Source organism: Callorhinus ursinus, unplaced genomic scaffold (genome assembly GCF_003265705.2).
Source record: "Callorhinus ursinus isolate GAN/ISIS: 27379988/994484 unplaced genomic scaffold, GSC_fseal_2.0 scaffold10, whole genome shotgun sequence".
Lineage (NCBI taxonomy): Eukaryota > Metazoa > Chordata > Mammalia > Carnivora > Otariidae > Callorhinus > Callorhinus ursinus.
The window spans coordinates 23,697,945-23,723,429 of NW_027397072.1; the positions used below are offsets into that span (position 1 = coordinate 23,697,945).

General features: G+C 36.5%; 1 protein-coding gene across 9 annotated transcripts in view; it reads left to right on the forward strand.

The window, feature by feature from the left end:
* The first annotated feature begins 2,051 nt into the window (after nucleotides 1-2,051).
* SPDYA (speedy/RINGO cell cycle regulator family member A) overlaps nucleotides 2,052-25,485 on the forward strand; it is a 33,973-nt gene continuing 10,539 nt past the window's right edge. For 4 of the 9 annotated variants that reach the window (XR_012379678.1, XM_025867983.2, XM_025867987.2 and 1 more), the window contains exons 1-6: nucleotides 2,052-2,151; nucleotides 6,888-6,969; nucleotides 7,867-8,119; nucleotides 10,292-10,350; nucleotides 12,522-12,607; nucleotides 17,598-17,769. Coding sequence is in view for 8 of the 9 variants with exons in the window: in XM_025867983.2 (XP_025723768.1) it covers nucleotides 6,952-6,969; nucleotides 7,867-8,119; nucleotides 10,292-10,350; nucleotides 12,522-12,607; nucleotides 17,598-17,769 (588 nt within the window). In the remaining variant the exon portion in view is untranslated. The other 5 variants (XM_073897196.1, XM_073897194.1, XM_025867984.2 and 2 more) reach the window with 5 other exon arrangements.

Here is a 25,485-nt window from a genome sequence, read left to right on the forward strand (position 1 = left end):
ATTTATAGGAAAACTACACCCGTGCACCATGGGGCATATACAAGCAGTAGTAGTTGAATATTTGAAACATGGGCACCAACCGATCAGACCACGCAACTAATCTGTGCCAGCTATAACTAACCAATATAGTCTTACAGAAGCACAGCCACTGATAACCAAGTCTGTGTAACAAGAAGGCTCATAGCTTTCAGAGTAGCAAAAAATGACCCAAATGGCCATTGACAGGAGCATGGTGATAATTACAGTATATATATAGAATAGAATTCTATACAACAATAAAAATGATTTACAATGTTCTGTATCAGCATGTTAAAATCTCAAACTATGAAGAATACAGAGTATTAAATTTACAAACAAAATCTGTATATTTATTTTTAAAGATTTTATTTGACAAAGAGAGCGAGGGAGAGCAGGAATACAAGCAGCAGGAGTGGGAGAGGGAGAAGCAGGCTTCCCCTCAAGGAGGGAGCCTGATGTGGGACTCGATCTCAGGACCCTGGGATCATGACCTGAGCTGAAGGCAGACACTTGACTGAGCCACCCAGGCGCCCCAAAATCTGTGTTTAAAGGTACAGTAAATCTTAAGGGAATGGGAAACACCAAAGTCACCTCTTCAAGGAAAGTAAGGGGAGGAGGAGAAACATACAGGATCTCATCAGTATTGTTTATGTTCTATTTCTTGGGTGTTAGATTCATCCTTTTTTGGTAGGTAGTGGCTTCTCGAGTTTTTGTTTTATTATGCTCTGCTGCCTGCATATATGTTACTATATATATTCTTTTGTACATATCAAACATTCCATTTTTTTTAAGATTTTATTTTTTTATTTATTTGTCAGAGAGCTAGAGTAAGCACAAGTAGGGGGAGTGGCAGGCAGAGGGAGAAGCAGGCTTCCTGCTGAGCAAGGAGCCTGACACTGGACTCGATCCCAGGATCCCGGGATCATAACCCGAGCCGAAGGCAGATGCTCAACCGACTGAGCCACCCAGGCGTCCCTCAAACATTCCATTTTTTAAAGTAAGTATGCAATGCCATTTATGTAAAATTGTATCTATACGTACACATAATAAAATAATTTTATCAAAAAGCTGATTAATAAGATTACAAAAATCACAACTTCTGAAAGTGCTGCAGGAATTCAAGAATGGCACAGTCTTGTACTTACTAAGTACTCAGATGATGGGCTGATGACTTAAATTGGGTCTTAAAGGATGGATATCAGATAGAAAATTTAAATGAAGGTGAAAAAGAAAGAGCACATTATATGCCAGCTCAAAGAAGAAAGTTTAAGACCTGCTCTGAGAAAAGTATGTAAGCCTGGAGTAAAGAATCAATGGGTAATAGTGGGGAGATATATTTAGAAAGTAGAATGAGAACAAGCGTTTACTAAGCATCAATTACATCCCAGGCACCTGGCCAAGGGCTACAATGAGACCAAAATGAAAAGTTTCCTGTAGAAGAATTTACAGCTTAGAACAGATTTAACGGAATAGTGTAACATCACCTCTGCCACGGTAGTCACACCTTTCTTTTTTAGTTTAAGTGGTCTCTTCCTCTGTTTAGTTATTTAACATAGCAGTAACTGTGGGCATTACAATTGCTGCGGCAAAGTTCACTTCTGATTCTTTGTCCTCCTACTATTGACGCCTGTCTTTATCAAGTATCTGCTAGTGCGTGTGTGCAAGGCGCTGGTGCTGTGAAGTAGAAGTGAGTTAGGGAAGACCTGAAGTCCCAGCCCCGCAGGGCCTCTCCATCTAACCGGAGGGAAGGTAAAGGCTCGAATACAAGCCTGGCTTTGATAAGCGTCCACGGGGAAGGGGCTAAATTAGGAGGCCAGAAGAGATCTGGGAGGGTGGTGGCGTTCTGCCAGGACCCGGCCCGGAGGGTCCGCAAGCCCACTGAAGTTCCGCACGCAGCGGGCGCGGGGGGGAGGATTGGAGCGCTCAAGCTGGAACTGGGGTCGCGGCGCGCGCAACCTCGGTCAGGCCCCGCCCCCGGCGGTGGTTCTGTGCGCTGATTGGCCCGCGCGAGCCTCGCTCCCAGTTGGCGGGAGGTCTCTTGAGCGGGTAGTGCAGCTGTGGAGGGAGTGGTGAGCAACCGCCTGAGGCCTCGGAGCGTCCGGGGGGCGGCTCCCCAGACCCAGGTTTTCGCAGGTATCTTCCGTTCGCGCCCCGGCTTCGGGCCTCGCCGGCCACCCTCCAGTTGCAGCTGCGCCTGGTCCTTCCATCCCTCTCGCAGCGGGCCCCGCCGCCCACCGTGTGTGAGGATGGGGCGGCGTCACGGCCCCTTTCCCACACGCTTCCGCCCGTGAGTGGCTCCCTCGCCGCGACGGGAGCAAGCCCTCCCAGCGTCCGGGGCCGGGGCTCGGGAGAGGGGCGGGAGTTGTCGAAGTCGGAGTCGGGCGGCGGGGGGAAGCGGCGAAGCGCGGTGGTGTTCGCGAGCCTGCGCAGCCCCCTCCGTCGCTCTGTGGGGGCTTCGTGGGCGCGGCGCCCTCGCGCCTTAGCCCGCGGGGCGGGCTGCGGACCAGGGGCCACGGAGGGACGACGCGCTGCCACGTGCCGGGCGGCGGCCTCCCGCCGCGGGCCTGGACGGCTTGTCGCTGGCGGGCTCCCCTCGCGCGCCGGCCGGCGGAGAGGCCGGGGAGGGGGGCGGTTGGGGGGGTTAGGGGGAGGGGACGGCCCCGGCCCGCCGTTATCCTCCGGGTGGGCCAGTGGTATTTTGAGTGAGTCCGCCCCTTCTCCTTGGGGCCCCTTCTCCTTGGGTCCCCTTCATCACGTCGTCTTCCCCAGGCGCGACGGCACCAGAGTCGCGGATCTGAGCTGCTGCATCGCAGTGCTCTGCCCTGAGCTCTTCTCCCACAATTTCCCGGTGCCCTTTCCTTACATGTCCCGCACGGCTGCAGGCCAGCTAGCTTCAATTTTTAGAAAAGAAACTTGTGAAGTAATTGAACACTTAAAGACCGAAAAACCCATGCTATGTTAAAATTGAGATCCTGCCTGTTAACAAATTTTATTCTCTAGCAAAAGCGCATTTTAAAATACCTATGATTTCTGTTACCAATAAAAGTTTAACATTTAAATTATATTTATTAGTGGAGATGAAATGTGGCTGTCTGTCATATTCTGACTCTTCTTTCCTTGAAAGATACCCTTACCTGTAAAAAATGATACAGTAATAGTGCTGCTGTATTTCGAGTTTTTGTGAAGGATTCAGCACTGTGCTAGGCATTATGCGTACAGTTCCTTTGCTCATTAACCCTACTAAATATGTATTATTAACAATATCTAATAATTTTTATTGGATACTAATATGTACCAAGTTCTAAGAAAACCGGTGTTTCTATTATCTTAATACCATAAGTGAGGAAATGGGTGTTCCCAGGAGTTGAAGAGCCTAAGGTCAACATAGCTAGACAGAATCAGGTCTTAATAAGGGTCTGTTCTCCCGTATTTTAACATACACTCTCAACTGGCTCCTCCTTCCTTTCTGCCTTCAGGCAAACTTAAGAATCCTGTCTTTAAAAAGAAAAACAAATTCTCCTTTGACTATTGTCCCTTCCAGCTGCTGTTCATTTTCTTCCTTCTTATGATTGCCACATTTAGAAAAAGGAGGGCAGGGCGTATGTTCACACCTCCTGCACTTCCTTTTGTAACACTCCTTTTGTAAACACTCCTATAATTCTATTTAATCTAGTTTCCATTTATTCCCACCACTTCATGGAAGGGTCTTGGTTTATTCACTAATGGGTTGGATTTCTTATCAGATATGAAATTCTTATTGAAACAGCTATGCTGTGTAATTTTACTAGTACTGTAGCACCTAGCACTCGGCTGAGTCTAAAAGTATTCTGTAACCATTAGAGGATAAATTAAATTAGAAAAAATACTTAAAACATCAAAATAATGGAGATTTGATAATAGCCCCAGCAAAGCTTCCAGCAATTTTGCCAGAATATTTTTCCTCAATTTGCTGTATTGTTTCTTAACAATTTAAATTTTGTGGTTATGATAAAGAAAAATGTTATAGTCATTTCAATAAGGATTATTATTTTTTTTAAGATTTTATTCATTTATTCATGAGAGACAGAGAGAGAGAGAGAAGCAGAGGGAGAAGCAGGCTTCCCCACTGAGCAGGGAGCCCGATGTGGGGCTCGATCCCAGGACCCTGGGATCATGACCTGAGCCTAAGGCAGATGCTTAACCATCTGAGCCACCCAGGCGCCCCTCAATAAGGATTATTTTTAAGAATTATTTTATTTTAGCAAAAAGGTGATAAGCCCATCTTTCTTCCCTAAAGCAATGGCTTATTTAACCACTAAGTCACAGTGTAATGTGCACATTTACAATGCAAATGGTAGACTTAAATTTTTATAAAGCGAAAGCTCATAAGCTGGCTTTGTTTTCCTGGCAAGATGACAGTGAGTAAGGGCGCCTGGGTGGCTCAGTTGGTTAAGTGTCTGCCTTCGGCTCAGGTCATGATCCTGGAGTCCTGGGATCGAGTCCTGGGATCGAGTCCCGCATTGGGCTCCCTGCTCAGAGGGGAGTCTGCTTCTACCTCTCCTGCTCCCCCCTCTTGTGCATGCTCTCTCTCTCTCATTCTCTCCCTCAAATAAATAAATAAAATCTTAAAAAAGAAAGATGACAGTGAGTAAAATATTACTTACCATGTGTCAAGGGTTTTACACATGACTTCATTTAATTTTTATAACAGCGTTTTAGTGGTTAAAGTATATGGGACTTTGGTGTCAAACAGTCCCAGATTAAAGTCCTAGCTTTATCACTCACTAATTATGTGTCCGTGGGCAAATTTCTTCTTCCCTAAGCCTCAAATTTCTCATCTAGAAAATAAGGATAAAATAATGCCCATTTTATAGAAACGTTCTGAGGATTAAGTGAGAAAATTCATGTAAAACTTTTAGCACATTGTCTGGCACATATTAAGTGCTTAGTGTGAGACTGTAATTATAGAGAAGTTAAGGTTTCCCTGACTGCCCTGAATTGCCTTTGGATATTGCTATTAGGTTTTTCATATAGGCACACCAGTCCCCAAATACTACTTCTATTGTATGATTCTGTGAACCACCACTCCTAACACTCTTTATATTACCCCCAAATCCTACTTCTATTGTATGATTCTGTGAACCACCACCCCTAACACTCTTTATATTACCCCCAGAGAAAAATTATTTCAGTTGCTTATAGATTAGCTGTGGTCTATTAAAAAAAAAAAATCCCAGACATCCTATTCAAGTGTGAATTCTGGTATGATTTTTTTTCATGTTGGTGGAGTCTGTGTAAAAACTCATTAAATGGTTTTGCCATATGAGCATAGTTTCTCCTAGCTCCCCCTTCTTCCTGTCTCTTACCTTTTTCTGAAATGGCTCATATTTTTAAAAAAGATTTTATTTATTTATTTGAGAGAGCACATGAGAAAGAGCACAAGTTGGGGGGGGGGGTTACAGAGGGAGAGGGAGAAGCAGGCTCCCCGCTGAGCAAGGAGCCTGACACAGCCTGATCCCAGGACCCTGGGATCATGACCTGAGTCAAAGGCAGACACTTAACTGACAGCCACCCAGATGCCCCCCGAAATGGCTCATATTTTTATTTGCCTTGCATTCTTTTCCTCTTGCTTGCCATGAGAACTCTATTCTCTCAGTATTTCTAAATAAAGAGCAAAATTTAAAACTATCTCAAGGTGGAATTTGACCAATAATGTACCATTGATAGCTTCTCTCCTTAGGCTCCTCCATAACTTTCCTGCCAGTATTTGCTGATTAACTTCAGTGAATCTCTATTTGGGGAATTTCACACAGTTCTTTCTCTATTTCCTCAAATTTTATTTGAAGTATCCCAACACAAACATAAGGGTTTAGTGGAATAGTATAAAGCTATACTGTGAACATATTTATTCAGTTGACAGTATTTGCATTCTCTTTCACAATATATCCATGGTTGTCCTAATATAACAACACTATTTTAAGTTATTTACTTAACACTGAGTAAAACTTACCTCCTGGGAGATATGCCATAGTTATTCTATATTCTGGTACATTCCACCCCCAAGCCTGCCTAGCCCCTTCACCCCAGTTTGAAAAGCCTAATTTTTTCCATCTAGTTGTAAGGCTCCTCTTACTTAAAAAAAGATGCTGATGAGACCTCCAGCTGTCTCCCAGATGAGGTGGGTAGGAAAGAGCAGAAAGTTCTTATGCAAGTCTCAAGGTTCAATTTATCACCCATTCCTTTTTCTTTGGAGTTTGTAGCACCCCCAACCCCAACTCCGTAATTGCTTTCAATTTGGTTGGACCTTAGGATCTAAGAAGAAAGATGAGGTGAGGGGAGGAAAGTGAAACAGGGAGAAGGAGCAATTATAGAATCAATTGAATATAATTTCCTCTGCCTAGTTCTTCATTATCTAGCCCTCTGCTGTCTAATATGTAGCTACTAGCTATATGTGGCTCTTGAGCAGTTAAAATGTGGATGGTGCAACTGAAGAGTTTTTACTTTTATTTACTTTAAGTACTGAAGGAATGTAAAATATTTTTTACTTACACACTATTGTTTTGGTAGGACTACATTTCACTCTAACTGTTGGAAATTTAGCAGCTGAATTGAGATATACTATAAGTGTAAATACACACCAGATTTCAAAGACTTAGTTTGAAAAATAAAGTATGTAAAATATCTCATTTTTATATTGATTACATGTTAAAATGATATTGTAGATATACTAGATTACATAAAATATATTACTAAAATTCAGGTCATTTTCTTATTTGTACTTCTGTAATGCAGCTTTAAAAATATAAAACTACATATGTGACTCACATTATATTGGACATTGCTGATCTAGCCCTACTATATCCAATCTTACTTTCCATTCCTTCCTTCAGCAGGGAAGTTTCTGTGAGTCAGGAAGGAGAATCTGTACCTAACTCCTTGAACACCAAGGGAGGCATGGCCGCCTGGGTCACTGTGAGTCATGGATTTAGAGGTTCTCATTAGGGTCTTAGAGTAGTTTCCTGCTTTGCCTATGCTTACCTCCATTTCCTATCCTATAAATACTTTGACCACAAAAGTAATACTAACTGTAGTAATTATGTGAACTGATTACCACCAAACATGGTAGTGATTATGCATATTGTTAAATATTGATGAATTAACTTTGTTTCTAATTTTATTGGATTATAACACTGTACATTCATGTACACTTATAATCAGTCACTCAAATAATTAAAAATTAGAGTGAAAAATTTATGAGACTCCCTCCAAGCCCATATACCCTACATTTCTTTGCTAGAAATGTTTTTAACTTTTCAGTAAATCCTTGTTGAGTAAGTGAATTGTGTAACATATCAAGGAATTAACCAGTAAGAAAATATTTTGTGTGTGTGGGGGGGACTGTTTTCAGTATAAGACTTGGTATAATAATCATTTAGTTCTGGAAATAGTTTGCCTTGTTCTATAAAAAATTTGAAGTGGCATATAATAACCATATGACAAAATTATGTCAATAGAAGCAGAATTTAAAAATACTAGGAAAAAATACCACAAATAGATTATAGACTCAGCATAGTTCCTATAATTAACTTTCAAATTTGGTTTTGGGATCCCTAGTCATCAAAGCAAAATGGTATACAGGATCTTATTATTGGGAAGAGAATGTATATCAGTTACCCAAAGAAAGCATAACATTTCCTAGCACTGAATTCTAAAAGCAATTTCTTATGTGGGTCACTATCACAAATAACATTTTAGTAGCAAGTTCAGTAACATTTTATGTGAATGCATCTGGCAATGTCATCTGATTAGTTGTTTTTATATAGAAATGAACACGAGTGTGGTAAATAATTATACGTTTTATTTTTACAGGAATCTTGGGAAACCAAAATGAGACATAATCAGCTGTGTTGTGAGACACCACCTACTGTCACTGTTCATGTAAAATCAGGGTCAAATAGATCACATCAGCCTAAAAAACCCATTAATCTGAAGCGTCCTATTTTTAAAGATAATTGGCCAGCATCTGAAAAAAATGCACATAATAGCAACAAGTCTAAACGCCCCAAAGGACCCTGTCTAGTTATACAGCGTCAGGAAATGACTGCTTTCTTTAAATTATTTGGTAGGTTTAAAATATTTTAATAGCGATAATTGTAAAATACTTAAAAATGAGAGAATCTAAAGATCTACTTTATTGTTTTTATAATAAAGAGGATGTTGTTATTTTCTATGTCAGATTTTCTGTCTCAGAAAATTTGTTTTTGTTTTAATGTTAGGTTTTTTATTTTGGATTGCTTTTGGTTTAGAAGTTTAGACTCATCTAGCTTCTGACTACTTAAGTCCAAGTGTCAAATGTGAATTCTGGGCAATTCAAGTTCATATCATGAGTTTTGGGTGACCTAAGTAAAATAACTACATAAAGTCTCAGATGAGCCAATTGACCCAGTTTGACTAGGCCTGAGGTGTTTCCCAAGATTTTCAGTGCTAAAACTGAGCAAAGTGGGAAGATTGGTCAACCTCGATAAGTTTCAGTATTACATATGGGGAATATATTTTTTTAATATTTTATTTTTATTTAAGTAATTTCCTCACCCAACGTGGGGCTCGAACTCATACCCTGAGATCAAGAGTTGCATGCTCTTCCAACTGAGCCAGCCAGGCACTTCACATAGGGGGAATATTGTTAAAAATTATGCTTTATCATCATGCTCATATAATGAAATTGGGTTTAAATTTATTCAGATCACAAGACAGTGCTACTTTGCTGACAGAGTTCTTAAAAAAGAAACTTCTTTATATTCTATTAGCCAAGAAAGGGAAGATTTTTTTTAAGGTAAGGTAGTAAGGTAGACAGATTAAAGAGTAGGATAGATGAATCTGGTAAATATCTGTAGGAATGAATCAAGTCAAGTAGATACCATAGTCTGTTAGATCCAGGTGACAGGCAGAAGTGTATAAGAGAGTTGGGGACAAGAGTGTTTGCCCTACTCAAAAGACAAAAATCTTAAGAAAGAAAGAGAGGGAGGGAGAAAAAAGGAGGGCAAGCTGGTTAAGATTTATAGAAAAGCAAAAAAGAAGATGAGATGAAGAAAAAATATAAGTAGTGTAAGTAGAAAAATGTTGAACTACCAGGATGTTCCCTGTCAAGATCTAGAATGCTGTTAATCTAAGTTTCCCTTTCTCTTTAAGACTAGTGCAAAACTATTACCCACAAACGTTTTTATTATTCGTAACTGATCATGAGAAGTAAGAGAAAATACCTGGCTCTACCATAAGTAATTTAAGAAATAGTTGGGTGCCTGGCTGGCTCAGTCAGTAGAGCACGCAACTGACTCTTGATCTTGGGGTTGTGAGTTAGAGCCCCATATTGGGCATAGAGTTTACTTTAAAAAAAATGGAATTAAGGCAGAAATTAATTAGTCTAAGAAAATGAGTACTTATTCTTGGAACTTTCTGTATATTTGATTATATTGATATTTCTAGGATGTAAAAATTAGTATAAAGAAGTTATGTTTTGTTATTTAACTTAAAATGAAGGGGGGAATGGGAAAAAGCAGATTTTCTCAGTATATTCTGACAACTACTCATATTATAATATTATATATTTTAGCCTTTTAAAATTGAATAAGTGTTTTTGACCTACTTTTTGCATATTTTTAAAAGTATTTTTGTGGATCTTTTGTCATAATACTGTTTTTCCAAAATTAAGTGTTAATTATAAATAGCTAATTATGAATCTTCTTTATTTAGACATTTTCATTGATATTTGGACAATAGATAATTGGACAGAGATAAATAGGAGATGAAAAGAAGAATTCAAAACTAAAAATACCCTGGGATCTAACAGGAGAAAGTAGTAGAAAGAGTAAAATATATTTAGAAAACAAGTAATATTCATTAAGTCATTATTTACTAAAGACTGAGTTATCTTTTATCAGATTCCATTTCCACCAGTAAAGATTGATTTTGGAAAGTAATAAAGAGCTATTCTAGAGTTGCCGAAGACATCTTTCTCAAAGAGCTATTGGGATAGTCAAGAAACCAAACACTTCTAACACTTCCGCTCCAGTCTGAGCAAATCAGATGGGAAACCCAAAGTAAAGCAGTAGCTTTTTGTACAGTGCTTACAATGGTAAATATACCAAAGAAATGCAGACTACATTTTAGGCAACACTGGTCCAGCCATTTTTGTTTGCTTTCTAAGCATCATTTATAATCCTCTATCTAGAAGTTAATTCTTCAAAAGGAAACATTCTGTTTTTAAAAGACAAGTCATAGCTATCTTTTGTTGTAGATGACGATTTAATTCAAGATTTCTTGTGGATGGACTGCTGCTGTAAAATTGCAGACAAGGTAAATTTGGTAACAGTGTAATCAGTAACTGCATTATTATGTTACTAGACCATCAGAACTTTAAAAAACCTTATAAGAATTTTCAGTCATATTAATTAAGGTTAGGAAAAGAACTAGCCTGCATTGCTTCTTCAAAGTGAAATCCTTACACATTAATTTTTGAAATTAGCATACGTCAGAGATTCACTTTATACTTGAGGAATTGTAGAATATTACTGATTAGATTTAAATGGCCTTAAGTCCATATTTGTTTGGTTGAAAGCAAGAATCAGTATAGACTTAATATGTTTTGATCAGAATTATTACCTCTTATCAGGCTGTGGAGAAAGAATATTCTGAATATTCTGACATTCATTCCACTAAGGAAGTCTATTATACATTTTAATATTTTGTAGGTAACTTAGATAAGCAAATCCCTATAATTTTGTAGAGTAAAATTAGTTTATTATGTTCTTTATTTAAGAATCAGTGTTTCATAAAATATTATCAGTGCTTACATACTAGGGACCATGATATTTCTATACTCTTTAGATTTAGCTGAACAGTTATGATTTTAGCTTTGTAAATGCCATCTTAGACCAGGTAGACATATCAGAAAATTCAGCATGACTTCACATCACACTTAATTTTAATGTGCCAACCAATGGGAAAGGGATGAATGGAAGACTGGCTTATGATTAAATACTTATTAAGTTAATATTGATATGAACTTTTTTATTTCAAGCTTAAGGTAACAAAGATAAAGTTGAGTTTGTTTTTTTTAATTTCGAATTTTGGAAATTTAATTTTGGAAAATTTCAAATATATATACCTTGAGGTAGAGAAAATAGAACAGAGACCCTCCATTTGCCTATCACGTAGCTACTATAATCATCAACTCATGGCTGCTTGTTTCTTCTAATCCTTCTTCCCAAAACTAGATTATTTTGAAGCAAATCTCAGACATCCTAATATTTTATCCATAAATTTTTCAAGATTATGTATTTCTAAAAGATGAAATCTTTTTAAACATATTCACAAAGTCACTAATATTTTAAAACATTAACAGTAATGTCTTCATATAAAATATCTATGTAGATATGTGCCTGTGGAGTTAACAGTTTTCAACTTTAAGTGCATTACAGTAATTAAAATTGCTGGACAGCAGGGGGCAGTGTTTTTAAAGTGACTAACCAGCATACCATATCTTAACACTATTTCAGGAGTTCTCTACTGAAAGTTACCTTGAAAACTTGGAATCACCTTTGTAGTCAATCCTATGAAGAATAGGATAAATAGTCATTTTATGAGAGGGAATCGAATACATCAGTACTATAAGTTGTTTTTAATTTGGACAGATAGGACCTGGCATAGAGTCCTAATACCAGTCTAGATACTTCTTTCTAATAACACATTTAAAACACTGTTTTCCAATGAAAATAGAGCCATGTAGTCTAATTTCTGGTTAGAAGTTATTTTTAAAAGGTTATTTTAAAAAGTGAGTATATGAAATTGCTAAGCGAGTAGATCCCAAGTGTTCTTAACAAAAAGGAAAAAAGATAATATGTGAGATGATAGACATGTTGATTAACTTGATTTTGGTATTCATTTCATAATGTATATCAAATCATCACATTGTAAACTTTAAATATATACAACTTTGTCAGTTATACCTCAATTTAAAAATTGCCACCCTTCGATCAATAATGCCACCCTGACTGATCAGTCAGTCAGTCAGTCAATAAATAAAAAGTGAGTATGGATGTCTGTAATTAAGGAGTCAGGAAAAAGTTTTTGTATAGATACATGCATCAAGCAAATGTGGCAACATACTAACAATTGGTGAATCTATGCGAAGGATGTATGTTATTTGTTTTATTATTATTTCAACTTCTCTATGGATTTGAAATTTAAGGTAGAAAAAAATTGGATTTTGGTTCAAAATATATTGGCAATAATAAAATTTATTATTTATCTTAATCATGATAAATGGTTCAGAACTATTTCTCACCATTCACGTGGATTACAGGAAGCCGAAAAGTAAGGACCCAAATAAATAGGTAATTCTGTAATAAAGATAAGTAATGCTTTATTGTTTTTAGCTTATTATTCATCTCAAAGATAACTATTTTAAAACTGTTTTACTTATGAAAGCAAAACATTAATATTAACTTTTACTTTTTTCCCTATAGTATCTTTTGGCTATGACCTTTGTTTATTTCAAGAGAGCTAAATTTACTATAAATGAGCATACCAGGATAAATTTCTTTATTGCTCTGTAAGTATGCTTTCTACTAAGTGATTTTTGTGGTTCTTATTTGTAATATACATGATACCTTATTTAAAACAGGCTGTTTTAGGGCGCGTGGCTGGCTTGGTTGGTAAAGCATGTGACTCTTGATCTCTGGGTTGTGAGTTTGGGTACCACATTGGGCATAGAGCCTACTTAAAGAAATAAGTAAATAAAGTTAACATTGTAACTCATAAAAAATAAAACAGCCTTTTTAAAACCCAATATATATCTTTGAATGGCCTTTATAGATAGAAGATATACTTTTTTACTTTAATAGGATATTTTTATGTTTTCACTGATCTTATGCTGCTGTGTGCCTAAGATTTGTTAAGTATCCCACTTAAGTTTGTATTATGCATTTTACATTTTTCAGAGTGCTCCATATGAATTATCCCAAATTCGCCTCTTTTGGAGTTAGATATGTTTTAAAAGCCAAAATACTCTTAGTATTCTCATTGAAATTTCTACTAAATTTATAGTTAAAATCATCATCATTGCCCTTTTACATTAAACAGCTTGTGAAAACGCTGTAGACAAACTAATTGTAGATTTATGTCTATAACATAGAAGTTATTCATATCATGGGCTCCTGGGTGGCTCAGTTGGTTAAGCGACTGCCTTCAGCTCAGGTCATGATCCTGGAGTCCCAGGATCGAGTCCTGCATCGGGCTCCCTGCTCAGCGGGGAGTCTGCTTCTCCCTCTGACCTTCCCCCCTCTCATGTACTCTCTCTCTCTCATTCTCTCTCTCAAATAAATAAATAAATAATCTTTAAAAAAAAAGTTATTCATATCTGATACCTTTAGTAATGACTTAACTGTTTTACTTAACACACTGAGCTTTAACCAAGGAATATAGTTTGTTTTCCAATTCTTCCATTGACTTTGTATTAGACAGTTCATACTGGCCTTGTGATCTAGTAAATGGTTTTAATAACATGGCTTTCTGGATAAGTCAGAATTCTACTAGAAACAATGTAGTTTAAGAAAATCTATCTCAATCTCAAAACGTTTTCTACCCACTACCTAGATATAATATTGCAGTTGGAAATGTATGAATATAATTTTAAGGACTTAACTAGGGAACTACATATAAAAATACTTAGGGTGAATAGGACAGCGGTTAGCACTGATGAGTAAGTTTTAACTCAAAGTCTTTAATTCAGACTCAAAGTGTGATTCAAGGAATAGGACTGGAAGAAACTGATCTCTTCCTGTGTTCAGAAGACATATTTCCCTGTGCATGAGGAAAAATGAACTCTGTAACATTTGTGATGATTACTAAATTGTGGGACTATAATAGTACTAGCTAATACTGAATGTTATATGCAAGATACCACAAAAAGTTTTTTATAAGCTCCTTGAATCTTCTCTATGAAATACATTATTTAATTATCTTCATTTTACAGATGGGGAGATTGAGACTTAGGAAGATAAGTACTTCCCAATCTCACGAAAGTTAGTAGCGGCAGAGCTGGGGTGCAAATTCAGATGTGACTTGCCAATGGCCAAATTCAGTGATTAGCCACTGTTTAAATGTCTCTTTAGTATTATATTATATCTGTATGTTGATACAATATCTATTTTGTAGTTTTTCCCCACCTGAAAATTAAAAACAAACCAAGAAGCTTTAGTTTTAATTCTTACCAGATTCCTGAAATTGGACTTGTTTGACGTTTTAGTAATCTTACCAGTAAAGCACTATATCAGTTGACAATATGCAGTAGTGTGTGCAGTTGTGTTGTATGTTGTATAATAAGTTCCATGTTAAAAATAACATGGATTATAATTTCCATTTTATATCTAATCGTACTTTTTATATAGCCTGACTCAATAGTTCTCAGTAAATATTTTCTCAGTTAGCCACAGTTCTAACTCAAGTTCTTTTCCCTTCTATATATTCTTGTAACACTCTGAACTTATATTGTCATGATTCCATATTCTCTTGTACAGTTATTTGTCTCAGACTTAATTGCCTCTTCTACTTGACTATAGGCTTCTTAAAGGCAAGGAATGTGTATCTAACTTTTATTTTGCATCCTTTAACATATGGTTGTTCTTAATTCTTTATTTGGATAAACATAATTAACTGTTATACAAAAGAATGGACTGTGCTCCAAGAAAATCTATTTCAAATTAGAAAATATATTTCAAATGAGAAAACAACTTACATGTGTACAATATGGATATTTTATCACATTGAGCCTGAAAAATTGTTAATCTAGAATAGAATCACAATGTAGTCCTGATTTCATAGTACCATAGTACATTATAGATTTTCTGTTTTAGTCAACAAGCATGAAAGGGGCCAACCTCTGGCTTCTATCTACCTTTTACTAAGAACTATCAGGGATACCAAAGTATGTAATTATGTAATTTCACAGAGGACATGATTTGACTCATATAACTGAATGGGTTTAACCATGAGGTGCTTTATGTTAAGGTAATATTAAAATATGTACAGTTATTTTAAGGGAGGGTAAAGTAATATTTAGGTGCTAATTCTATATTAATGTAACTAAATTGAATATGCATATAGTTTTTTTTAAAGGACATAAGAGGGTATACAATTAAAAGTAAGTCTTCCTCATATCCCAGGATCTTAGCATTCTTTCTCAAGGACAACATTTCATGTATATCTGTCTAGAAATAATTTTCTATACATGAACCAGTGTATATATCACCTGAATAGAAGTGTACTATATACTTCTGTGCCTTTTGAAATCTCTAATATGAAACATCTACAAAAGGAGTGTATGGAGTGTGTATATGTGTGTGCATTAAAGAAAAAGCGAAACAAATACTCATGTACCCATGACTCAAGAAGAGAACATTGCCAGAATCTTAGAAGCTCACAGTACACAATTTCCCAGATAGAGCCCCCTTCCTTCCACAGGTAGTAATTTTCTTGATATTCTTTATTCTATGTATACACCTCTAAATAATATATTGTTTAGTTTTTCTTGTTTTTAAGCTATATGTAAAATAGTCATGTTCTCTGTTCTTCTGTAACTTCCTTCTTTTGCTTTATGATTTTAAGATCCAGTAATATTGATATGAGTATCTCTGGTTCATTTTTGCTGCAGAATAATATTCTATTGTTGCTTATATATTTGATTTTTTTTTACTATCTTGTCTTCATGTCCCACTTTTTCTGTTTCTTCTTTCCACTCCATTTTTATCTTCTTTCTGATTGAAATTTTTTAAATTTTTATTTTTGATACTTTTTTCCTCTACTTGTTAGAAAATTATGCAGTCTATATCTATTCTTTTAGCAGTTATCCCAGTTACTTATTTTTTTTAACTTCAAAGTTACCGGTTTATAATAAAAGGATGTAACTCAGGAAAAGCCAGATGGAAGAGATGCATAGGGCAGGATATGGAAAAAGGGCATGGAGCTTCCATACCTTCTCAGCACATCTGATCTCCACATGTTCATCCACCAGGAAGCTCTATCCCAGTTATTTTTAATCAAGAACCTTAAGCATTTTAACTCCAGTCACCCCCTTCTCAACTTACATTCTCTTGTCTTACAATTCTGTGGTTCTACATGAAGCCCTCCAGAAACTTAGAGACATTATTACTGTTGTTTATACACTGAATATTTGTTTAGATTAACCCACATGCTTACATCTTTGCTTACTATTCCTTCTTGCATCTCAAACCTTCCACTTGGGATCATTTGCCTTCCTTTCTTGCTGCTTTTGAGACCTTTTTTCCTTTGGTGTTTGTCTATTTCAGCATCTTCACACGTCAGGATCGGTTTCTGTTTATGGTGCCTTGTTCTCTTACGTGTTTTGTAATTTTTTTATTGTAAGTTGCCTATTTTTCTTGGAAAGTCATCTGTGGGGTTTTCATTATTTCCATTGGGAAATCTCTATCCTTATCTCTGTTTCTGTGTTATCTAACATGTCTTTTTCGTTTGTTTGACTGCTTTTAAGATTTTCTCTTTATCACTGGTTCTGAACAATTTGATTAGGATGTGCATTGGTGTCATTTTCTTTGAATTTTGTGCTTTGGGGTTCATTGAGCTTATTAGTATTTTTATAGTTTTCATCAAATTTCAAAATTTTTCAGCCATTATTTCTTCAAATATTTTTTTTTTGGCTACCCAACATCCGTTAGGGACTCCAGTTTCACCTCTATTATTTTTGTTTCTTTTTCTGTGTGTGTTTCATTTTGGATAGTTTATATTGCAGTCTTCAGTGCCCAAATCTTCTTCTGCAATATTTAGTCTATTAATCCCACTCTATGTATTTTTCATTGTACATGTAATTTTCATCTCTAGAAGTATAATTTGAATGTGTCTTCTTATCTTTTTGAATATCTGGAATTAATATAACTTTTAATGTCTGTTATTTCTAACATGTGTCAGTTTTGATTGATGATTCTTTTTATTATGGGTCATGTTTTCCTGCTTCTGTGCATGCCTGATCCCCCTCAAGTATTTAGGAGGATACGGATTCCCATATGTATATAAGGAAACTACCTGGGTGTAGGGAAAAACCATAAGAAGTGATTAGAGGGAACAGTGCCTTACATTTACCCAGGGCTGGAAATAGTGCCTGTTCCCACCAGCCAGACTGAAAAAACTCATAATTCACAGGATATTGAGTACTCAGGAATGTCTTGCCTCAGTAGTGGGGAATAATTAGCCCCAGTCTGAACATTGCTCCAGATCCATCTAACAAATCGTTAAAGCAAGACCTGAAAGGATTGGACTGTTTCCAAGTAACTTAACTGCATCCCAAAACAAAGCTCAAGATTTATAGGAATACAAAACTATCCAGAACTCAACAAGGTAAAATTCATTGTATTTTTATATTTAACCTACATTTCTTTAATTATGAGTAAGGTTGAACGTCTTTTATGTTTATAAGTGATTGTGTGTGTGTGTGTGTGTGTGTATGTGTGTGTGAACTGCCTGTTCCTGTCCTTTTCCCATTTCTTTTTTGAGTTGTTGGTCTTTTTTGTTAGGTATCTGGCTAATACAGTTGAAGAAGATGAAGAAGAATCCAAATATGAAATTTTTCCATGGGCTTTAGGGAAAAACTGGAGAAAATTGTTCCCTAATTTCTTAAAGTTAAGGGACCAACTCTGGGATAGAATTGACTATAGGGCTATTGTAAGCAGGCGATGCTGTGAGGAGGTAAGATTTTTTAAGTACTTTATATACGTAATCTCTGTTTTCTCTTTATGTAATTTCCCTTGTCTTGTTTTTTAATGTGCTTCTAATATTTAATTTTTTGTATATGTAAGGGTAGACTGTTAACCCTAATAGTTACCATGAGTACAACTTGTATATTACAATGCTGATGTTTTAATTTTATACCACAATAATTAAAAATTGTCATTTCTGTTTTTCAGAGCAGCCTACTTCTGTAGTAAGTATTTTTGTTTGTGTTTATCTAGTCTAAAAGATCACAAATATATTGGGAAAGAACAGTGTGCACATTCCAAAATATGTTAATAACATTTGGAGCTGAATAATAATTTCCATTAAATAAAGTTTGTGAAGTTTCAAGTTCCCAAGATTGAAATGCAAACTGCATGGTCTAAAATTTAAATAAATTTAAATATGTTAAAAATCATACCTTTTTCACATAGAATAATACATAAAGAGTTTCTATTAAGATAAAACAGAAAGACACTAAAAATTAAAAGATGGGTTATTTTGGGAAACAAAAGCAAAAATGAACTATGGGGACTCCATCAAGATAAAAAGCTTTTGCACAACAAAGAAAATTGTCAACAAAACCAAAAGACAACCTACAGAATGGGAGAAGATAATTTGCAAATGTCTTATCAGATAAAGGGCTAGTATCCAAAATCTATAAAGAACTTATCAAACTCAACACCCAAAGAATAATCCAGTAAAGAAATGGGTAGAAGACATGAACAGACATTTCTCCAAAGAAGACATATAAATGGCCAAAAGACACATGAAAAGATGCTCTCAACATCGCCCGGCATCAGGGAAATACAAATCAAAACTATAATGAGATACCACCTCACACCAGTCAGAATGGCTAAAATTAACAAGTCAGGAAACAACAAATGTTGGCGAGGATGCAGGAAAAGGGGAACCCTCTTAACAGCGCTGAATACAAGCTGGTGCAGCCACTCTGGCAAACAGTATAGAATGTCCTCAAAAAGTTAAAAATAGAGCTACCCTATGATCCAGCAATTGCACTACTAGGTATTTACCCAAAAGATACAAACATAGTGATCGGAGGGGGTACCTGCACCCCAATGTTTATAGCAGCAATGTCCACAATAGCCAAACTATGGAAAGAGCCCAGATAGCCATCAATAGATGAATGGATAAAGAAGATGTGGTGTATATATATACATACACACACACACACACACACACACACACACACACACACACAATGGAATATTACTCAGCCATCAAAAAGATGAAATTTTACCATTTACAACGACACGGATGGAACTAGAGGGTATTATGCTAAGCGAAATAGGTCAATCAGAGAAAGACAATCATGATTTCACTCATATGTGGAATTTAAGAAACAAAACAGAGGATCATAGGAGAAGGGAGGGAAAAATAAAACAAGATGAAACCAGAGAGGGAGACAAACCATAAGAGACTCTTAACTATAGGAACCAAACAGGGTTGTCGGAGGGGGGCGGGGGGGAAGGCGTAACTGGGGGATGGGCATTAAGGAGGGCACATGATGTAATGAGCCCTGGGTGTTATATATGACTGATGAATCACTGAACTCTACCTCTGAAACTAATAATACACTATATGTTAATTAATTGAATTTAAATAAAATTTAAAGATAAAAAAACAAAATGGGTTATTTTATCTAATGTTCTGGTTTTCAGTAAAGAAAGAGTTAATGTTTCAAACTAAAGAAATATTATTCTAGAGTAGAAAATTAATGGAAAGCAGTGATCATTGTAAGCCAGTACTGGTTCAGTAAAGTTTGGTAAATGTGAATTAGATAATGCTATAATTAAATGAAGTCATATCCAGTTAAATGATGATAGGCCAAAAGAGCCAATTAATGGATTAGTGTCAAACTTCAGGGAATACTTTGAAGGTGTGTCATAGAACTCTGCCCAGAATTAACCTTCTTAATTATATTTATTAATGAGATGAAGATATTAGAAAGCATGCATAATTGTGGATTGAATTAAGAGGATTGTTGAATGTTGGGGGAAATGAAAGGATTCAAAAATAACTTAGAAGATTGAATAGCAGGCCAAGTTTTTTCAGGATTGAATTCAATAGAAAAATATGAAAAATTGGGTGTGTATACATTCCCCAAATTAACAGATCCTCATTAAAGGATTTAAACAACTCATTCCAATTATAGAGCATTGAAAGAGTCCTTTATTGCTATTTTTTATCACCACCTCCCCAGTGGATAATTTGTGCACCTGTGCCATTCTTGGACATGATAGTAGGCCTTATTTGAACACTCTGATTTTTTCAAAGTAAACACTTCAAGCCCCATGGTACACTCAGCTAAAAGCATGGAGCAGGTACCAGAGGCAAGAGGCCGGGATAGGTAATGTTCACCTCATGGCAGATTGCCCACCCACTCCTAAGAACAACTTGCATTATAACCGCAGCAACTTAATTTACACGATTGGAGCTGGGAATACTTCAGTGTTGGCATCAGACTATTAAACAGCCAGGGAATGGTATGGCTTAATGGCGTATGTGTAAAAGACTAAAAAGTTTCAGATAGCTGTAAACTCAGTTGTGTAATGGGATCAAAAGAAAAGTTTAGTCTCTCAAGGCTTCAACACTGACAACAGATCTCTCCCCTAAATCTAGATGTGCATATCAAATTTCCTATCCATATTTCATTATCTAGTAGATACCTCAGACTTAACATGCTGAAAATCCAGTTTCTGATTCCCCCACATAGACCTCCAAACTTACTCCTCCTATAATCTTCTACATGTTCATAAATCATAACTTGATCATTCTAGTTGTTCAGGCCAAAAAAACTGTTGCCCTTCACTTCTCACATCCATACCTTAAGAAAATACCTAGCATCCTACCATTTCTCACCTCCTCTACCATTAAGCCCTACTTTGATTGTCCCCTCTTGCCTCAATTATTGCCATAACCTTCCAAGTAGTCGCTCTTATAATCTCTCTCCTGCAGTCTATTTTCACACACCAGCCAGACTAAATCTTTTAGAATAAGTCAAATCATGACTCCTCTACTCAAAAGCCTCCAGAGGCTTCCCATCTCACATAGAGGAAAAGGCAAAACCCTTATCATGGTTCTACCTGGTCCACCAACTCTTATCTCTTTTACTTCATCTCACTTCCCTCCAACTACACTGGCCTCCTCGCCATTCTTCAAACACAACAAGGACATTGTCACCTCAGGATTTTTTTTTTACCTGGAATGCTTTTCCCCCAGGTATCAGTGTGCTTCACTTCCTCCTTCATTCAGGACTCTACTTAAATATCAACTCAGAGAAACCTTTCCTTACCACTGTGTATCTAGTAGTATCTCCCACAATTGAATAAAATCGAAGAGTCCAGAAATAAACCTTCATTTTTGTGTTCAACTGAATTTTGACAAGGGTACCAAGAAAATTCAATGGGGAAAGAATAGTCTTTTCAACAAATGGTGCTCTGACAACTGGATATCCACATGAAAATGAATGCAGTTGGACCCCTATTTCACAACATATATAAAAGCTAACTCAAAATGGATCAAAGACCCAAATGTAAGAGCTAAAAATTATAAAGCTTTTAAAAGAAAGCATGGGGATAAATCTTCCATTATCTTGAATTACATTTCTTAGAGATGATACCAAAAGCACAAGTAACAAAAGAAAAAGATCATCAAAATTGAAAACTTGTCTGTCAAAGGACACCATAAAGAAAGTGAAGAGACAAACCACAAAGTGGGAGAAAATTTTTGCCAATTATCTGTCCAATAAGGGACTTATATCTAGAATATATAAAGAGCTCTTACAACTCAACAATAACAAGACAACTCAACTTTTAAAAGGGCAAGGATCCGAAAAGGCTTTTTGAAAGAAGGTAAACAAATGGGCAAAAAAGTACATGGAAAGATGCTCAACATCATTAACCATCAGGGAAATGCAAAATCAAAACCACAAGGAGATATCACTTCACAACCACTAGGATGGCTATCATGAAAAAGACAAATATAACAAGTGTTGGTAAGGATTGGAGAAAATGGAACCCTGATACACTTCTGGTGGGAATTTAAAATAGTGTGGTTGTTCTGGAAAACAGTGTGGTAGTTCCTCAAAAGGCTAAACAAAGGGTTATCATACAACCCAGCATTTCCAGTCCTCGTTATATACACAAAAGAAAAGAAAGCTATGTCCACACAAAAACTTGTATGTGAATATTCATAGCAGCATTATTTGTAATAGAAAGTGAAAACCCAAATGTCCATCAACAAATGAATGGATAAACAATATTGTATAGCTATACAATGATATATTATTTGGCAGTTAAAAGGAATGAAGTACTGTTACGTGCTACAACATGGATGAACGCTGAAAACATTATGCTAAGTGAAAGAAGCCACTCACGAAGGACCACATATTATTGTATGATTCCATTTAAATGAATGGTCTAAAATAGACAAATCCAAAGAGAAAGTAGATTAGAGGTTGCCAGAGGCTGAGGGGAGGGAGGAATGGGGTGTGATTTCCTTTTTTATGGAGTGATGAAAATATTCTAAAATTGGCTGTGGTAATGGTTGTACAACTCTGAATATACTAAAAGCCATTGTATTCTTTAAGTGGGTGAATTGTATGGTATTTGAGTTATAGCTCAATAAAGCTGCTAAAATAACAAGTAGTACCTCCCACTATTCCTCTGTATTCCTTTTCCCAGTTTTCTTCATAGCACTTAACCATCATATAATATACTCTGTTTCACCTATCTTGCTAATGTCTATTCCCCCTGCTAGAATATAAATTCCAAGAGGGCATGATCTTTATTTTCTTATTGTACACCCCCAATCCCTCGAACTGCATGCCACACACATAGTAGGTAGTCAGTAAATACTGCTGACTGACAGAGTGAATGGAATTTAAAGCTTGCAATTCTTTTTCATACCTTCTTATCCATGTAGTAAAACAATAAACTATAAAATTTCTTCACTAGGCTGAGTTAGTACTGCCTCTTACAACAGGGGCACATAGGTAGATAGGCTTTCTTATGGCTGTTCCAACCAGGTACGGTTGAATCATGGTGGTATATAGGAAAGGAAATTACCTAGACTTTATCCTGTTCTCTTAACTATTCATTTAACAGCTAATTTAGAAGTAAGACACTTAAGTTCAGTGTTGTGGGGGTTGTTATAAAGAAGTATTATATCATCCTTGCACTGAAGTTTGATGCATTTAAGTGGCAAGACGTATTGTTAGAAATTTAGTCAAGTATTCTATGCGTTTGTTATTGAGAGCCAGGTATTGACATACTGCCAACCCATTTCTTTAGTCTCATCCTAAAGTAAGCCCAAGTTATGATAGTATTTACAAACTGGTTTACAATAATAATACTTTACATTTGCATTATGCTCTACAAATTCATAAATATTTTCATGTAAATTATCTTATCCTCACAAGAATACCTGTGACGGTTGTAGCATTCTCATTTTACATCTGATGAGACTGAGGACTGAGGAGATTGAGGTTTACTCAAGATCATACATCAACTAAGTGGTAAACCCAGAACTTCACATTTAATGACTTCCCAATGTTCTGTTTTCTCTGACAGCTAGCTTCCCACTGCTTATATTGGTTAATTGGAAAACACATTTGTGTCTATTGTGTTATTTTCTCTCAGGAATTAAATAGCATTTTTAAAAAAAAGGACTTAAGTAGCATAAGTATTCTCTCCATTTTCTGATGAATAAACTGGGGCTTAGAAGGGTTGTAACTTGTCCATGGTCATTCATTTAATAAGTAGCAGGGCCAGGTAGTACTTAAAGTTGGCAATCTTTCCATTATATACCACTCTCAAAAAACTTATTCTCTCCTTTCAGATAGTATGAATTTTTTAATTTGTCTCTGTTTTTTAATGTTGGTTGCTGCAAAGAAGCTAAGAGCCAAGTTTTATGCCTAACTACATTAATTCTATCACCCTTTACTACCGGCATGTCTGCTTTTTCCCTTTAGCCAAAGTTTCCCTTTTGGGTCCTAGTTTAATGAATTTTTTTTTTTTTTTTTACTTTTTTCAGCTGCCTCAAATCCTTTTTTGGAAAGAGATGAGGTATGATTATATTGAAAAATATATGTAGGGCTTCTCCAGAAAAGAGTAAAGACAATTTCCCTATTTATTCTGATCTTATTATCTTCTTAAAATCAGTTTACCTTTTTGGACATCAGCTCCTCTCAGGTGGAACATATTTAGATTGATGATAGCTTAATTTCTAGATTGGTTCACAGATTATGGAATATGCCAATCTGATGAGAAAGAGACTCCACTTCCAGTCCCTTTATGCTTGATGGAGGGTAGCAATTTTATCAAGAGGAAGGTTTTCTCTGTTCTTATTATGTACTCTGGCCTAGATGGCACAGTATCATCAGAGCTGATTTGTTTGATTTGCTACTATTTGATTCCAGGTTAGAATTTAGAAAGCAGAGGTGTGATATAAACAGAGTTTTGAACAAAATAATCCAATGACCGTATGCAGCAGAGATGCAATATGGGGAAGGTACTGGAAACTGTTAAACTTGCTATAGTTCAGGAAGGAAGGTGTAAACCTAGTGCTGAAGATAGTGATGCCAAAGAAAAATCAATGTTATGAAATTATACTTGTCATTACTTGGTGACCAGTTGGATATAGGGCCCATGGGAGAGTGAGCTTTCAGAGCTTCAAATCTGTAGAACAGAAAGGGTGATGGATTCCATAATGGAAATAGGAATCACTAAAGAAACAAACTGGTTTATTGGGAAAATAAGGAATTTGGTATCAGACATATGAATTTAAGGTGATATTTGGATAAGTGAATAGTCAACATGTATGAGTTAAGTATGAGTCATCACATATAAGTGATGTTTGAAGCTTGGTAGAATAATAAGACATCAAGGTGAACATAATGTTAATACTTTGGGAGCACTTGTCAGGTACTGTTCTAGGTACTGCATATGTGTTAACTCACAACAGTTCTTACAGCTAGCTAGATAATCCCAGAAGAGGAAACAGGCACAGAGAGGCTAAATGACTTCTCTAAGGTCACACAGTTAGTCAAGCAGCACACTAGTATTCAAACCTAGGCAGTGTGATTCCAGAGTCAGTTTTGTGGGGTTTTTTTTTTTAAGATTTTATTTATTTATTTGACAGAGAGAGCGGCAGGCAGAGGGAGAGGGAGAAGCAGTCTCCCCACTGAGCAGGGAGCCCGATGTGGGACCCGATCCCAGGACCCTGGGATCATGACCTGAGCTGAAGGCAGACACAACCGACTGAGCCACTTAGGCGCCCAAAAAGTCAGTGTTTTTAACACCTACACTATACTATCTCTTGAAATCAAAGAGAAGTAGAGTATATAGAGAAAAACAGGGCCAAGTATTAAATTTTGGAACATCCGTCAAAGACACTAAAATAAACCACTAAAAATGACAGAATAAGATAAAAACTAGGATAACATTTGTAGTAGATCAAGTGCTATTAATGCTTCAAAGAAGTTACCTTCAGGGTATCTGGGTGGCTCAGTTGTTAAGCATCTGCCTTCGGCTCAGGTCATGATCCCAGGGTCCTGGGATTGAGCCCCACATCAGGCTCCCTGCTCCGTAGGAAGCCTGCTTCTCCCTCTCCACTCCCCCTGCTTCTGTTCCCTCTCTCGAAGTGTCTCTCTCTCTGTCAAATAAATAA